The 18,883-nt window shown below is 41.7% G+C and overlaps 1 protein-coding gene across 1 annotated transcript in view; it reads right to left on the bottom strand.

Moving 5' to 3' along the window:
* FGD1 (FYVE, RhoGEF and PH domain containing 1) overlaps window positions 1–18,883 on the bottom strand; it is an 854,635-nt gene that overhangs the window by 17,780 nt on the left and 817,972 nt on the right. The window contains exon 17 of the mRNA XM_044089056.1: window positions 15,986–16,129. Coding sequence (XP_043944991.1) covers window positions 15,986–16,129 — 144 coding nt within the window. The remainder of the gene's footprint in view (window positions 1–15,985; window positions 16,130–18,883) is intronic.

The raw sequence follows: 18,883 nt of genomic DNA, 5'->3' as shown, positions 1-18,883 counted from the left end.
TGAGATCATATTCTGATTTCAGGCACTCCTACTGTGTACAAAGAGCGCATCTGGAAAACAGACAAAAAAATTAAGCTTATTTCCTGCCTTTCCTGTTAAGTGGTATAGACTATTTGTAGGCTTCTGAGCCCCCAAGCCTTTCTGTGTTTGAGGGAAGCCTTCTAGCTTGTTTTTTTTCTTATAACTAGCCAGTTTTCTAGTTTCAGCACTCAAATCTGTTTCTTTGATCTCAGCACTTGTTCAGATTAAAAAAAAAAAAATTTCATCTGCTTTTACTGTACTTGTGTTTCTACCTACTTCATTTTACTTTTGCATCATCTTAAAATTACTCAATTGTATTTATTACTGCTTGGTGTAACTCATTCTAAGCCTTTTGGTTTAAACACTTGGGCTTCGGACCAGTTGTTTTGCACTGAGAGGGTTTGTGGTCTCCACTGTTGTGGCAGAACTGGTAGCTGACATCCTTCTAGGTTGGGAACTGCTGATTGAGGGCTCAGTGTCTGTTATTCTAAAAGTGTATTAATTCTGGTTTAAGCACTTGGGCTTTCAGGCCAGTTATTTTACATTAAGAGGGTTCGTGGTCTGCACTCTTGTGGGAGGAGAGGCTGGACTTTGCCCTTCTGAGCTGGGAATTTCTGGTTAAAGGCTTATAGTGCATGCATATCTGAACTGCTTCTTACTGAAGTTGGTGTGCCTTGTTTGCTGTGGCATAGACTGGATTCGGGCCTGCTGGATCTAGCTTTGTTTGTGTAACTTGAGCACTAATCCAGACATTCTCTAAAGTATTCAATTGTATTTATTACTGCTTGGTTGTAACTTGATTAAAGTGTAGCTATCATTCTAAGTCTTTTGGATTAAGCACTTGGGCTTCAGACCAGTTGTTTTACATTAGGAAGGTTTGTGGCAAGCACTGTGGTGGCAGGACAGATAGCTTTCATCCTTCTAAGTTTGGAACTGCTGATTGACAGCCCAGTGTCCAAGTGTATTAGTTCTGGTTTAGGCACTTGGGCTTCAGGCCAGTTATTTTACATTAAGAAGGTTCGTAGTCTGCACTCTTGTGGGAGAAGAGGCTGGACTCTGCCCTTCTGAGCTGGGAATTTCTGGTTAAAGGTTTATAGTGCCTGAATATTTGAACTGTATCTTACTGAAATTGGTGCACCTTGTTTGCTCTAGCATAGACTAGATCCAGGCCTGCTGAATCTAGCTTTGTTTATATGCTTGTTGTTTATTTGCTTGTTATTTCCCTGGAAGCTAATTCCACCTAATACGCGGCTTCTCAGCGCTTCTGTGGATCACTAGTGATATCTGCATTGCTTACTGTACTTATTTCCTTGTTTCACTTGAAAGAAAGTTACTGTTTGTCATTTTTGCATTTAGTTACTTGTAACACATTGCACTCAAGTTACCTGGCACTTGCTCACTAAAGCAATTATATAAGTCAGCACTAAAAATTAAAAGCACTACACCCTCACTCCCCACTGGCCCTTGTTTTCAATTATTAAGGAATTCCCAATATTATTCTAGCATGTCCAAAGGTCAGTTGTCAATCTCCTCTCCGGTCCAGCTGGTGAATCTGGGAATCTTGAGGCAATGTTATAACTGCCTCATGTACACAGACAACCCTCTCCTCCTCCCACATAACACAAATACTTGCGAGAGATGCAGCTATTTAGCCAAACTGGAGGCTGAGCTCTCTCAACTCAGGACTGGCAAGACCAGACAGGAGGAGAAGGCAACTACACACACCACAAAACCAGCCTCACATAATGCTACCACACCACTGAATCAAACACATAAACACACAAAGACATACTCGGAGGCTCTGAGTAAAAATTTACCTAAACAGCAGAGGCCTCCAAAGCAGACACCCAAACAACTGCTACCTCAAGACACCCCACAAGCAACACATAAACCACAAAAGCAGTGTGCAAAGCAGTCACAGCCCTTAAGGCCAAATACAACACCAAACATACTTGTCATAGGTGACTCCAGTGTCAGACACACTGACGTCACACTCACCAGGCTGAACAAGGAGAGGGTCACAGTAAGCTGCCTATCGGGCGCTAGAATCCGCCACATAACACAAGCACTCGGGTCACTCCACGGCAAGTACAAATATGACACAGTCATTGTCCATGCTGGTGTGAACGACCTGAGACGTACCTCCCTGGACTACATGAAAAGAGACATAAAGGAGCTCTGTGATTATGTAGCCCAGGCAGGTATGACCCTGACCCTGAGCAGTATCCTTCCTTCACCAAGAATGATGCCACAATATAGAGACAAGATGATCAGCTTTAACAATTGGCTTAATGTCTGGTGTCATTCAAAGGGGATCCAGTGTCTGTCTGCCTGGGATGACATGCTTGACAAGCCACGCTGCTTCGCAAGGGACGGCTTGCACCTGTCACCCCTGGGATTCCGGATATTGGCTAAGGCTCTTGCCACCCCCATAGTGCCTTTTTTAGGCAAGGCTCAAATTCTAAACCTACCACCCTAAAAAACAAAAATGGGAAGAAACTGAGGGTAATGCTGCTCAATGCCAGAAGTCCAAATCTCAAAATGCACGCACTCGAGGCCCTTCTCAGTATGGAGAACATCGATGTCTGTGCTGTAACTGAAACCTGGTTCAAGGCTCCTGCACGGCACTATTAGGTTTTACCTCATATCGTGCGTTCCGGCCCCAAAACCCGGACCACACCACAAAAGGAGGGGGTGTATCCATATTCATAAAGGATACCCACACCTCCAGGTTGGTGGCAACGCACAAAGCTTCGGAAACCATCCAGGTGCAACTAACCATAGGCAAAACTGCTCTACAAATTGTAGCATGCTACAGGCCACCCTCTCAAACTCAGGAACCCCACACAGCCTTCCTGAAGACACTGGAGGGTATAAATGTATCTCCAAACACCATCATATTGGGTGACTTCAACTACCCGAATATAGACTGGGAACATTACTCAAGCCCTAACTTTCTAGCCCAACGGTTCCTGGAGTTCATAAATTCAAATGCCATGGAACAGCTAGTCACTGTTCCCACGAGAGGAGAAAATATACTAGATCTCATTATCACAAACATGGGGACAAAATGCTCCACACCGGAAGTATATCCCTCATTGGTGAGATCTGATCATAAACTAATCTCACTGGAAATCCACATCCCGCTCCCACCCCAAACAAATAAGACCACAGTGAAGAACTTCTCTAAAGCAAACTTCACACTACTCAAGACTGGTGTGGTATCCTTCAAGGCCCCTGAGCCAGTGGAAACCACAACCCAAGCTGCGGAAGCCCTTACAAATGCCTTCTACACCTCCAGGACTGCATGGATCAGGCAATCCCAAATGAAACCAAGACTCTTTCCACAAAGGGCAAACGTCCAGTCTGGTGGACCCCAGCCATTAACAAACTTTACAATAAGAGGAGAAAGCTATTACATGATAGAACAAAATCCATAAAAGAGAAGTCACCCCTGATCATTATTAGTAAAAAAATACGAGCACTCATAAAATCAACTAAGGCCAATTTTGAGAGAAAAATTGCCATGGATTCAAAGGACAATTATAAGGCCTTTTTCAGCTATGTTAGGAACCTGGGTGGAAACTCCCAGATATGCTCAGAATTAGTCCAAAATGATACAAAATCACTGAACCCACAGACATTGCCAACATACTGGCAGACAGGTTCAGTGCAAACTTCACCCCCCTCTCCCCCCCTAAAGGAGAGATAACTATCCCAGCAGAGTGTAGCCTCCCAGACATCTCAAATGCGCAGGTGAAAGCTGCTCTCTCTAAAGCTAAAAACACAGCATCAATGGGACCGGATGGTGTCCCCGGCTGTGTGCTACACGAGCTAAATGAGGAATTAAACCTGCACATAAGGCAGCTGTTTAATCTCAGCCTTACCACAGGATACGTGCCCAAGGAGTGGCATATGGCAACTGTGGTCCCACTCCACAAAGGCGGTGCCTCTACGGACCCAGGTAATTACCGCCCCATAAGCTTAACAAGTCTAGTCTGCAAAGCTATGGAGAGGATCATAATGGAGCTCATAAACAAAGATATAGGAGACTTGCAGACATTGGACCCGACCCAGTTTGGCTTCGTCAAGGGAAGATCATGCCTTTTGAACTTGGTCGACTTCTTCGAAACAGTCACCAAGGCCATTGATGAGGGAAAGGCAGTCCATACAGCCTACCTTGACCTTGCAAAGGCTTTCGACACAATACCCCACTCGGGTATTGTAGAAAAACATACCAGCTTAAATGTAAACCCATATGTCACAAGATGGGTTGCAAACTGGCTTAAGGACAGAACCCACAGGGTTAGAGTTGCTGGCGCTATGTCAGACTCCAAGCCGGTCACAAGTGGTGTCCCACAGGGCTCAGTCCTTGGACCCCTATTGTTCGGCATCTACTTCTCAGAAGTACAGGCCAACATGGGAGGACTTTGGCTGACAAAGTTTGCAGACGACTGCAAACTGGGCCATAGTGGAAAGTGCATCGGACACGGATATCCTTCAGAAGGGACTCACGGAAACAGATAGCTGGTGCCAGAGCCACGGCCTGAAGTTAAACGCCAAAAATGTATAGTCATACCCTTCTGGAAAAACAAGGTAACCCCAAGCTACCATATAGGTGGCAATCCACTAAGCACAGAAGAGGTTATCAGGGACCTGGGGACCCAGGTTGACAGTGGCCTTTCTTTTGACACTCACGTTGCTAAAGTGGTTAGAAAGACCTTCTACATTGCCCACCTGATCATGAAGGGATTCACATCCAGATCTAGTGAGGTCATTGTTCCCTGTACTCTTCACTTATCAGACCAATGATCGAGTACAATGCCCCATTCGGGATGCATCTCACCCGACATCTGCGGCAATTGGAGAGACCCCAAAAGTTCCTCACCAAAAGGATAAAGGGACTCCAAAATCTGTCATATGCTGCCAGATTGAAGAAACTCCAGCTCTATTCAGTCGCATACCGTCTGCTCAGAGGTGACATGTGCCTGACATACAAGGCCATGTCCAACCCGGAATTAATGGACATGCTCCACCTCAAAAAATCCAAATCCACCAAAACCACTAGAGCAAGCGACTTAAACCTTAGCACGGATATAAATAGGACGTGCTGGAGGGATAGATTTATCACTCAGAGACTCCCTATGCTGTGGAATAAAATCCCGGTCCATGTGAGGCAGAGCACCTCGCTGGCTCTGTTCAAGAGAAATCTTGACCTGTGGATGGGAAATCGTAGGTTTACCCCGGGAATCATCTCTGTGTCACTGCTGGACAGAGGCACAACAAACTAATGGGCACAGTATTTTTTCATATAAGGGGTGGCGTAAGCCACAAAAATTTGGGCTAGGCTTATAAATGCCTTAGGGCAGATAGCCTAGTATAAACCTATGAACCTATGAACCTATGAACCTATTAAGGTCTAGAAGGCAGATCTGACTAATGACCATTAATGCCTTGCCATCACTCACTGTTATATGGCACTTCCTGATTCCTGGAGAGCAAAACTAAATATATACCAAGGCTCACATTAATGTTTGGGGGTGGGGGGTTACGCTCTTCAATAGTTTACTTCAGAAGTGGGGTATGCACTGGGAGACGAAGCTATCATGCCAACATGTCCTGTATATATCTGTTGTTAAAAGATTTAAATTCTTAGTACAGATGTTTGCAGCACTGTTACTTTAGTAAAGGTGTAGTAAATAAAAGAGGCTGCAGAACAGCTTTGTTTTCCAATTGTTAGATTTCAGGCTAATCTATTTTCTGTACAATAGTTATCTGAAAATTCAAGACCAAAGTACAGTGAAGAGGTACTGGAAGGTGAATGAACAGCCTGCAGTCAGCAGCAAATTTAGTTAGCTATACGTCTAACTTATTGGTTTGAAGGTCATAGAAGTTGAAAATAAAAATAAGGAATATTGTGTCAAAGGCCTTAGCCAGATTGAGATATACAACACAAACTGCACAGGTGCTATCCAAAGCTTCAATGTCCCTTCCAAAGAAGCTTATTAAGGTAAGTACATAAGGCCTATTATTGGCAAAGCCAAACCGGACAGGCTGTAGAGCAATAACATCTACAATACGCAAGTTTATAAAGTTATATATATAAAAATGTGTTCCATGGTTTTGCAAACTAGAGTAATTAGGTTAATTGAAATGTAGTTACTAGTGTCAGAGGTAGGGATGTCTTTATGTAAGGGCATCACAATAGCTGTTTTTCATGCTTTAGGAACATAACCAGCAGAGGTTTAATCTGAAAATGTATGGGGGAAGCTCTATTAAGACATATCTGAGATTAGTAATAAGGCATTCAAGAATATTACTGGAGCTCATGGATACGGTATTTTTGGCTTTGGAAAGAGCAGTTAAGACTTGATCGGTAGTAATCCTTGGAATGGGTTAGGACTCGGGGAATTTAAGGAATTCTACTAATATAGCCGATGTGAAATTAGCACTAAATTGTTATGCTAGTATGTTGGCAATATCCTTTAGGTAAGAGAGGATATTGTCAATGTGGATTATCTTGGGTGCAGTTTCTTAGTTTCCAGATAATGATTTTCAATTATCCTTGGCTTCTGCTGTTACTTTCAGTTCATGTTTGTCAGTTCCTTCCTAAATGGTGATTTTTAGCTCATTACAGATTTTCTTGATGGAGTCATTTAGGTTGGACAATTACAGTTTGTTGTAGGTATTTGCCAATTGTTTGCTATCATGCAGTTTGGTTTTGGCATTTTTTTAATTGGAGAGTTTGTTTATATCAGTAGATAATATCTTTTAAATATTTGGTGTTAGCATGGAATGTAAAGATGGTACCTGTGGCTGCATGAGAGTGTGGTGGTTGTACTGCATTTAGAAAGCTAATTATGGAGTCTTAAGATTCTTGCTGTTTTAAAGTCCGTCAACACAAGAGTGTTCACAAAGGAAATGCTTGTGGCTTTGCCAGAGAACACTACTGCTCCTTTATCGGACTTGACTGGAGATATGATGTAACAGATGGGGTGTACAAGGCTATTAGTATGCTTCTTAGGTTAAGAGGTTTGTTCCAGGAAGTCTGTATTTATTAGGTCAAACAAATTTGCTGGATGTGCTTACCATTAGTGCTGTATATCTACCTATTTGTGGTTCAATAACCGAGATCCCCATTAAAGAAGCACTGTGACTTATGGTCAGTTCAGATAGCACATTAAGAAATTTTTCATGGCAGATTGGGGTGGTAATTTATCTTATTTAGAGATATCAGTAATATTAACTACTGTTTGAAAGTCACAGGGAATCAGTCTGGAAATAATAGTATCGCTCTAATATAAATATGGATACAGCCTCACAGCTACCCCAGAGTCTGAAAGTATGATAGACACTGAACCCTGGTATACACAGGGAGTGCTACCTTTGCAATAAAATCCTGCTTTTCACAGGCATTCTGGGGGCTGGAAGACCTACTGCTTGTTGTTGGCAAGTTGACTGACACTCAGAATGCTGTCAGTGGAAGGTTGCTGGTGACTTGCAATGGTTGTTAAGGACTCTTGAGAAAAGTGAGAGTGTGTTGCTCAGCCCCTTCTCTGAATTTGAGTGATCTCAGAACCTTCTTCATATTGAGGAGTGTGGGAGGAACAAAAAAAATATTTTTGTGTTTTGCAACCTTGGAAGTGTTACTTTTTGAGTGGCAATCTCTGACATTTTGAAGGACTTCGGCTTGAGTAATGACATATCAGTTGAACTAGGCATAATTATTAATAGCAATACCCTGGGGGGGTTACTATGAGCATGGCCAGCCTTACACATAGTGATCTAAGAAGTTGCCTAGGAGTAAAGTTGTCCAGACGTGTTTTTCTTATGTTTTTATTTATTTTGTGCTCCCCCCAAGGGAGGAGGGTGGAGAACAGTTGCTAAAATGCCCCTCATAAAAAAGCAGCAATGGCATGTCCTATAAGGAAAGTGCTACACTTTCCAGTCTTTCAGCTCAGTTCCACCCAAGACCTACAAAATTAATTCTGATTTTACTGGATATGTCAGGTTTGGACTGAACCAGTACATCAGAAATTGTAAAGGTTGAACTGAATGAAATGACAGAGATGAAACAAACAATAGGTAATGTTGTGGTTGGGTGGAGATCTCTTAGGAGAAGTTGGTTAGATTTTGTTTTATTTCTGGCAGGTAACCAGATACTATGGGCAGTGGACAGTACACATCTTGTTGTTATTATTTTTTTTTTTTCATCCTGGCAAGCAACCAAGCAGTTGAGACAACTTGTACTTGTGTAAAGAATGATGAAAACTGTCCCCGACTTTGCATAATGTACCTGATTTTCATCCATATTTTTAATCTGTTCAGGTTATTGATTTCTGGCAAATCATAGAGAATTGTAGTCACTAAACAATGACAAACATTTCAGTTTCAGACATCATAGTCTTCAGAAAACATATGCTAATGTAAAACCTGTTAATTTAGCAATTTTCTAAGTATTTTATGTGCATTAGCCCTGCAAAGCCAGAATAATGACTGTTTGGCTTAAAGTACTGCAGCGACAGACAACAAATATGGTAACTTTGTCGACATAAAATAGTGCATCTTACGACAGACATGGCTTGTTAAAGGTGTGTGTGTGTGTGTGTGTGTGTGTGTGCCCACATGCGCACATGCATTTGAAAATATCAGTCATTTTTATCTGATACACACAACATTAGGGAGCACATAAGTTCTGGGTAGAAGTATAACAAAAATTAGTAATACTCTTTCAAAAATACAAAAATGCATCACAGAATGTAAAGTCCTTTAGAACGTCTGAGGTCTAGAAGCCCCCCCCCAGCTGTATAAAGAGACTGCAACATAGACTTAATAAAGACCCCATCTTAAATCTCCGACCAATCTAGTCTAAAGTCAGCCATGCTCAAAATGCTCCTGTAGTTGGTGTCTGATCATTGGACAGTATGGTTATTTATTTTACTTCAAAAACCTCAGGAATATACACAGAGTTTATGTAGCTTGCGTGTGGACTGGGACAATATTATTATTATTATTATTATTTTTTTAATATTCTTCACACTCAAATCTTAGTGGTGTGCTGAAAAGGATACTATAGCTTGTATGGGGTCTGTTATAAAACATTACTGTGGTCATATTTTTTCACAATCAAATCTTAGACATGCACCCTAGTGGCTATCTTTTGGTGGAGTAGGATTAAGGAGACATGCTGTATATATGGATGTGTGTACATCTCTGACAGCAACAAGTTGAAATATAAAGTTATGGACATTTCTTTAATTTTTATCCCAATCTAACATGAAAAATGTACACAAAAGGTGACTTTTTTTGGAGGGATTTAGGAGGCATGTACAATTCCTAGACATGATCTATGTTTCCTCATACAAATTTTTCTCAGTTTACTGGGAGCTACTAATTCGTCTGTATTGAACATTAAGCTTTGGACACTATTTATTCCTTGCAGGCAAAATACAACTGAATTTCTTTCCTTTGGCATGTTTTTTTGTTCAGGACATCTTTGGTTCATAAATTGGAAAAAGGCACCAAAATACACATCAGAGCAACTAGAACCCATGCCTTAGGAGGTCTAACAGCCCCCAACCCAAGTTAATTCAGTTATTCCCTCCACAGTTAGTTGTTGTACTGTAGTCTTGGCAAGTTAAGGTATGTTAAAAGAAAGCAGGAAGAAACATCTTTGGAAAAAAGGTTGTAAGAAAAGAACATCTTGGGTGTTGAAAAATGCATTCAGTAGCATCTGGGTGCACAGTGGCCCCCAGACAACAGCTTTATCCAATTATTTCTTCCTCAGTTAAAAGGAATCTCAGCTAGATGAAGAGTTTTGAAAGGATGAACAAAAGAATGAACAGTAAAACAGTATGAAAACTGAATAACAACGTATCTGGATGGTGTGGGAAAGCCACAATAGTGGCAAATGGGTGGGGGGAGTCACTGTGGGATGTCAGCACAGAGCCCTTTGCCTAGGATGCAATTTCAGCCAAGTTCATTCATAATGGGCAGTAGCAATGCTTGACCTCATTAAATGACAAGCCTCAGGCAAAAGAGGTGGATTATGTGGAGGCAAGTGAGGTGATCTGTTTACTCTCCTCTGGTACTACTGCATGTGTGGCAGATTATGCTTATGAAGAAAAGTTCTTCCTTGCTGGACTGATGAAAATCTTGAAGGCCTTTCCAAACACTAAAATAAGTCCTACATTGGTAGATGGATGGGAAAGCAAAAAAAAAGGGAGTGGGTGGTACAGTGGGCATGCTGACCTCCTGAAAAATATCAGAAAAAGAAAATCGGCTAAATTTACATTCTGTCTTGAACAAAAGAACAGTACAGTTAAAATGGGAAATTGAGCAGATAGCATGGGCATCTAAGACCACCTGGTAAAACTCTCCCAAAATGAATAAATTAAATAAAAAACAAATGAAATAAGATGTCAGAAAGACCTAAATTAGTTTCCATCCATGAAAGGTGTATGTTGGCTGGGTTCAATGTTAGGCCACTTACAGTCCTTTTAATACGCATGTAGAAGGAAGTCAACACAATATCATCTAAAAAAGTTCATGCAAACTATTGCATGCAGCATCAGTAAGAAACTTTTTCTAATGGATCAACATTTGGAAGTGACTGCTGAAGCAGTCCTGTACCAGCTGGTGCAACACGAAATTTCAACTTGTGACTTACGAAGCTCATTAAAATAAAACATGTACAAAGTGACAGCAGAGTAAATCATGGTTTTCCAGTACACCCACAAGTACCTAAAACACAATATAAGCTTGAAAACCTGTTTCATTAGTAATTTTATATGAAATACTCCTTCATAACCACCATTGACCCTTTACTTTGTATTACTTGCAAATACATACCTCCATGGTTCCTAGCAGCCACTCTGCTCCATATTCTTGCCATTTCTGCTTAACCTAGGTTTCAATGTTCCAAAATTTGACTTGTGAGGATTTGAGCTTAAATTCCTTTTGAATAATTTTACTCCTATAACCCCTTTGTTAACCTTCACAAACATCACTATTACAATGACACATCCAGATTTTATTTCAAGTGAGTGCATACTCAAAACTGTAGATGTCATTATCTGAAAAGCCACTGTGGAATGTTTTAATGTAAACATGCCAATACTGTTTTCTAACTGTACCATTCTCCAGGATTCAATGAAAGTTTAACCTGTCTCTCTGTATACATGCACTGAATGCATATCACAGGATTCTTCTGCCAGTGTGTCAAAAACAAATGTAATAAAAATAAACGAAGGCAAGTCCTGGACATAATTTTGTGATTACTTTCTATGATTCCACCCTTCTTTCCTGCTTCAAAAGCAATTTCCAGCCTACTCACCCAGGTCTTTTAATATAAAAATGTTCTTTTTTTTTTTTCAGAAGACATTTATCTGGAATGAAGTCAAACATACCACAGAGAACATCACCAGTATGAAATTGGCGATCTATTCTGTTTATTCCCAGGCAAAAAAAGGAAACTTTCTGTGATACGGCCTCCCCATTCAAAATATGTACTGTGTATGACAATTACAATTTTTTTTTTATATTCAACAAAGTCTTTCATGACTGGATTTTCTATTTTTTACCTTGTGACAATCTTACATTAATAGATTTCTAATGTCCTATCTATCCCCAGTTCGCATCTTCATGGGACTACAGAAACCTGCCACGTATGAAGACTCCTATTGTCACTCTTCTGTCACACATCCTGACTCCTACAATTAACTTGTCTGCACACATCCTGACTTCTACAGTCACTCTTCTGTCAAATCTCGACTCCTAGTGTCACTGGACTGCTACAGATCCTGAGTCCTATAGTCACTACTCTTGTAATACATCTCTACTGGTATGGTCGCTCTTCTTTCATACATCCCCCTAATGCTATGGTCATTCTTTCACACATCCCGACTCCTACAGTCACTGTCACACATCCTGACTCCTACAGTCACTCTTCTGTCACACATCCAAAATCCTACAGTCACTCTTCTGTCACACATCCTGGACTCCTATAGTCACTGTCACACATCCTGATTCCTACAGTCACTCTTCTGTCACACATCCTGGACTCCTATAGTCACTGTCACACATCCTGATTCCTACAGTCACTCTTCTGTCACACATCCCAACTTCTGCAGTCACTCTTCTGTCACACATCCAGACTCCTTCAGTCACTCTTCTGTCATACATCCCGACTCCTACAGTCACTCTCTGTCACACATCCTGACTCCTACAGTCACTGTTCTGTCACACATCCCTACTCCTAGTGTCAATCTACTGCTACAGACCCTGAGACTCCTATGGTCATTGTCACACATGCCGGTCACTCTTTTGTCACACATCCTGACTCCTATGGTCTCTCTTCTGTCACACATCCTGAATTCCTAGCATCATTCTGAAAAGTAAGACAATCTAAACAGCAATACAACACTGGTCAAATGATATAGTGATCCAGGTTGTAACTTATCAACGAGTTCTGAAGAAAGAGGCACCAGTACTCTCTTCAAAGTCAGTGAAGAGGAGAGGCATGAGTGGCTCTGGAACCTCCTTCATAAAATGAACACATGCATGTATGAGTTAGCCTATGTATAGAAAGAGAACTTAGGCTTAGTAAACCATATGGACACCGAGATTATGGCAAACAGCTGAGGAATCTCAAGACTTGTCTGAAAAAAGAAGCTGGAGCAGTACAACTACATAAGTCCAAATAGAATGCCGCATGTTACAAAACAGAAAAGGGCATGCATTGTCATGGCAGACTGTTGTGCAACCCTGTAACAGAAACAGATTGTGTAAACTATCTGATGTTAATGTAAAAATGTCTTGCAGTCTTACAGAAGTTTTTTCAGAAGCCCAAGTCCTGTTTAGATTTGTTCTTACTATTTTAATACATGAACAAAACACCTTATATTGGTTTATTCTGATCTTACATGGATAACGGACTGCTGTCCTGCTCAGCAGACTGGTAGCAAAAAGAAACATTTCTGGCTAATTCACTAGTCTACTACACAAGTGAAAAAAGAATGTGCAGTCTCATTTTTCAGGTAGTAGATAAGAAAAAAGACAGAAAATGTTATCCTGTTTCACTGTGGGAGAACAAAGAGGCCTACTCCTTTCAAAGCAGACCGGAACAAAAATGTACACTTTATGAACAACTCTGTGGTGCAAACATCTGTCTTTATTGCAGTGTCCCACTTATTGCTAACAGCCCAGATGGCAACCAGCCAGCTTGGTTATCAAAGATCAAGTTACTGCAGACCCGTTCTTTGTTCTTGGAGAGGTGCAGAAGTGTTTGCTCTGTGAAAATAACCCTTCCCAGAGGAACCTAGTGAATCTTTGATCAGTTCTCAAAATCACAGGAATGGAGACACCTTAAGCTACCCACACCCATCTGATCACTACATGTGCTCTGTGACAGGATACCATGTCAGGAAAAAAAAAAAGACTTGCTCTCTGCCAGCAGTATGATGCGACCCTTGCACACTGAGGGGGAAGAAGGAATCACATTTTGATGACCTAAACTATCTGTCTCTATGGCACATTGGAATAAAGCCCTGATTATAACACTGACAACCAGAGGCTTGGGTACTGGAACAGCTGGGCAAGACAGGGTGGAAGCGAATTACTTATGCTCAATTGTTTAACCTGGGGGAGAGATGTGGTTCTCAGGTGTCAGACTGTCCCTGTACAAAAGCAGGCTTACACAATACCAATGGCCATGGACTAAGGAGATGTGGGCTTGGCAGTCCAATGACAGTCATGGTAGCACATATTTGCATGTGTGTGCCTGTGTCTGTTTGTACAAGCATGCACAGATATGAAGGAAGGTATATGATACCCTGCAGTAAAGCAGTTGCTCATGTCAGTCAACAGGGGGTAGGGTTAAGGCCATAACAAACACTTTCAGTGCATAGATGCTGGTGAGGGCATAAAGGACTTTGTGACTGCCTTAATATCAGCTCCTCCAGACAGCTCTCACCTTCATGCTGGGGATACCTAATATACGGAAATAAACAGGCTTAAATTCAGTCGGTGGAAACTTGAAGGTTAGCAGGCATGGATGAAAATCACAATTATTAAAAAAAAAGTCTTTATCTCATGGAAAACAAGGTAATACATGGACTTACGAGTTAACATGAAGCATTGCATAACCCCTTTTTTGTACAAAAAAAAAAAAAAAAAACAATGAATGGGTCAACTTGTGCCAAGCAAAGACCCAGATGCCAGCAGTACAGGAAGGAAAGAGTGTACAATCTCTGACGGTTTTACACAACTTCTTCTTCTTCTTCTTTCGGCTTTTCCCGGTTAGGGGTCACCACAGTGGGTCACTTTGTCCGCACATTGATTGGCAGTGGAGTTTTACGGTGTCGAGTTGCCAGCCCGGCGCCCAACCTTCCACAGAAGGCACACTCACACACACACCTAGGGCCAATTTAGAGTGTCCAATCCACCTGAAGCATGTCTTTGGGATGTGGGAGGAAACCGGAGCACCCGGAGGAAACCCACGCGACCACAGGGAGGACATGCAGACTCCGCACAGAAGGCACCCCAGCCGGGGATCGAACCGGAGAACCTCTTGCTGTGAGGCGGCAATGCTAACCACTGCACCACCGTGGCCGCCCCTGACGGTTTTACACAACTATAAAAGTAAAATGTCCTGCACTAGTCTGCAGTGTTGACGAACAAGTGGTAAGACCCTGTATAAGTCATGTATACACAGCTCAGTAGCTTTTGCATAAAGTTATGTACTACCATGCAACTGGGAGGGTCTGGCACAGTCATCAATCTTACTGACATAGTATTCAGTACAAGTCATCATAACTTGTACAAGTCGAAGAGGACTAGATGAATATAGTAAAAATCAAGAGTTCCTTTACAAGACACTCAATGTTTGGGTAGCTTTGCCCCCAAAACCACAAACATGAGAGTTTTGGCACCACACCCCAACTTTATTATAAACTATGTATAAGTTAGAACTACAATAAGACAAAAGGGTTGCACCTTAATGAGAGAAACTGGAGTTCAACTTACAATGAATTGAAAGGTTCTGTACTACATAATGGGAAAACTTGCTCAATTTCACTAGGGCAGTATACAAGGTAAGATGGACTCTGCCCTCCTAAGGTAGTACACACAGGGGATTGGCTCGGCTTAGATTTTCTATTCTAATACACTAGCAAGAAGACACCAAAGCAACAAAACCTGCAGGTTTCAATACTGCCACTCACCCCACACCCCTGGTACTTGCAAGACCTGTTTATATTGTTCTGCTTTATCCTGATGGTAAACAAATGGGAAGGCTGTGGCATGAACCTCTCCTCCATAAAAACAAAGAAGCAGGGAAGCGCTGGTCTGTTTTTCTGTAACAGAACAAAAATAGAAGGGTTTTGTTCTGTCTTATGCTAATAAAAAGAAGTCAGTTTACCCTGCTTTTGTGCTTATTTATATGTAGGCCATTTCTAATTTTCTTAGTGCTGGTATAAAAACTGATTTATCTTCCAGAATTTGCTTTTACACTGTCATTTTATTCATGCCTGAGAACACATAACTGAGCTACAAGTTGGCAGCCCCAAGAAGGGATTATTTACAAGAGATAGTTTATGTTTCTTGCAGCACTGCTATGACCATCTCAATTCATATATACTCTTAGGGTGCGAAAAGTGCGACTTGGGCAAAGCTGAGCAACTCTGGAACCAAAGATGACATGCTGGTGAGATTCAACATCACTGTAAATATAAACTGGCTGCTCTGCACCGGTTTAAAATCTAACAAATCTCTACACACTACTGTAAATGGAATATTCCTTTATTTACTTAGTTTTCTACAGCAGGGCCTTTTATGGTTATGAAATTACTTCAGGCAAAGTCATTATGAATGTGAGTTTGCTGTTCAAGCAGATTTACCAAACAATACACCCCATTTTCTAAATGTAAGACAGGAATACTCTACGTGAACAGTATATGTCTCGTACCTGGGGAGCTCCATAGATGTATAGCACCAGAGGCTCATTTTCAGGAACCACACACCAGGCCTTGTGCCAGCTCTTCTCTCCTTTCTCCATGAAGTGCATGTAACTGCAGATAACGCTGTTCTCTGCCACCACTGAAGCTTGTTTCTAAACACCAAACATCAAGCCATCAGAATTTCATGCTGCTTTAGAATCATGACAAATAAATATATATGAGAAAAAGCAATAAACACTACATTTTGCTTAATTACTGTTTACAGCAACTAAGAAAATGTTTGACAAGTACAGCCAATAATGGTCCCTGGCAGCACAGAATGGACTGGAATGGATGACCTCCTTCATAAGCACAGCTCAAACATACTTACCCATGATATGCTCCCATTCTAAAGAAAAGGACTGTTACCTACAGCCAATAATCTAATCTTTTCATTTATACTGCATCCTGATAACTGCAGTTCTAAAGTATAATCACTGTGGGTTCCTTTATGTGTCAGTGCCATTTTGCCATTCTGTTTAATGGTTGCCAGACAGCATAGGCAGCTGTGGACCCCCCACAAAGCCTTACACTGATATCTTCAATAAGGACTGGCTTGAAGGTAAAGCTAAACAATGCTTTGTCTGTCCCTATTCCACATCAGCTCAAAAAGTCCCCAACTAACCTTCCGTAGACTGCGTTGGAAAGGTCAGGTAATGAGTACCTGAACTACTGGAATCAGCATGCTGATTTACTGAGTGGAGGGTTTAAATGTTCATGACTGGGGAAGAAGAAGGAACAAAGGTGACGAGTGAAGAAGGTTAGTGGTTAATATCATAGAAGCAGAAGCAAGGCTGGGCTGGTTTACAGTAGGTGGGAGAAGTAGATTGAATGGGTGGAAGCTGGTGGGGGGTAGTCCCCCCCCCCCCAAGTACAATGGCAGCTTACTGCTGTAGGATGGTGGAATGAGGAGGGTACTGATGGTCTTTATCTGCTGCTGCTGACCTACACATTAGAAAAGAGAGGGGGGATCACCCAACAGCCTAGAGCCGGGCAGCATGGCCGGACAAGCACTGAAATGTCCACAGATTCACAGACAGTTGCTATCATTAATATGTGGGTGCACCCCCTCTTTTCCTCTCTAATGGAATATCAAGACTGCTTTAAGCTTGCATCATTACTAACCTGCAAGTTATACTATCCAGTAAGCATGACTCCTACACTAATTTACACATCAATAGTGTGTGTGTGTGTGTGTGTGTGTGTGTGTGTGTGTATATATATATATATATATATATATATATATATATATATATATATATACATACACATATATATATACATACACATATATATATATATATATATATATATATATATACATATATATATATATATATATATATATACACATATATGCATACATACAATATACATATATATATAGGTTCATAGGTTCATACTAGGCTATCTGCCCGAGGGCATTTACAAGCCTAGCCCATCGTTTTGTGGCTTACGCCACCCCTTTAGTATGGGGAACTATACCCATTATTTTGCTGTGCCTCTGTCGAGCAGTGACACTGAGGTAATCCCTGGGGTATATCTGCGATCTCCCATCCATTGGTCAAGATTTCTCTTGAACAAGGCCAGCGAGGTGCTCTGCCTCACATCTACCGGGATTTTGTTCCACAGCATAGGGAGTCTTTGGGTGATGAATCTATCCCTCCAGCACGTCCTATTAATAGCCGTGTCAAGGTTTAAGTCTCCCGCCCTTGTGGCTCTGATGGATCTAGATTTTTTGAGGTGAAGCATATTCATCAAATCTGGGTTTGACATAGCCTTGTATGTTAGGCAAAGGTCACCTCTGAGCAAGCGGTGGCGACTGAATAGAGCTGGAGTTCTTTCAGTTGGGCAGCATAGGACAGATTTTGAGACCCTTTATCCTTTTGGTGAGGAACTTTTGTGGCCTCTCCAGCTGCTGCAAGTGTCGGGTCAGATACATTCGAATGGGGCATTGTACTCAATCATTGGTCTGATGAGTGATGAGTAAAGGGAGACTATGACCTCCCTTGATCTAGATGAGAATCCCTTCATGATAAGGTGGGCAATGTAGAAGGTCTTCCTAACTACTTTAGCTACATGGGTGTCGAATGACAGACTACTATCAACCTGGGTCCCCAGGTCCCTGATAACTTCTTCTGTGCTCAGTGGATTGCCACCTATTTGGTAGCTAGGGGTAACCTTGTTTTTCCCAAAGGGTATGACTATGCATTTTTTGGCATTTAACTTTAGGCGTGGCTCTGGCACCAGTTATCCGCTTCTGTGAGACCCTTCTGAAGGATATCTGTGTCAGATGTGTTTTCTACTATGGCCCAGTTTGCAGTCATCTGCAAACTTTGTCAGTCATAACCCTCCTGTGTTTTCTTGTACTTCGGAAAAGTAGATGCCAAACAAGAGTGGGCCCAGGACTGAGCCCTGTGGGACACCACTTGTGACAGGCTTTGAGTCTGACATGGCGCCAGCAACTCTGACCCTGTGGGTTCTGTCACTCAGCCAGTTTGCAACCCATCTTGTGATGTATGGGTTGACATTTAAACTGATGAGTTTTTCAATGATACCCGAGTGGGGTATTGTATTGAAGGCCTTAGCCAGATCGAGGTAGGCTGTATGGACTGCCTTTCCCTCATCAATGGCTTTGGTGACTGTTTCGAAAAAGTCAACCAAGTTTAAAAGGCATGATCTGCCTTTGACAAAGCCAAACTGGGTTGGATCCAAAGTCTGCAAATTCCCTGTGTCTTTATTTATGAGGTCCATTATGATCCTCTCCATGGCTTTGCAGATAAGGCTTGTCAAGCTAATGGCCGGTAATTTCCAGGGTCGGTGGAGGCACCGCCTTTGTGAAGTGGTACCACAGTTGCAGTCGCCAC

This window comes from Protopterus annectens, chromosome 12.part0 (assembly GCF_019279795.1).
Source record: "Protopterus annectens isolate FY-2018-M chromosome 12.part0, PAN1.0, whole genome shotgun sequence".
Classification (NCBI taxonomy): domain Eukaryota; kingdom Metazoa; phylum Chordata; order Ceratodontiformes; family Protopteridae; genus Protopterus; species Protopterus annectens.
This window is presented reverse-complemented; position numbering and strand designations above follow the sequence as displayed.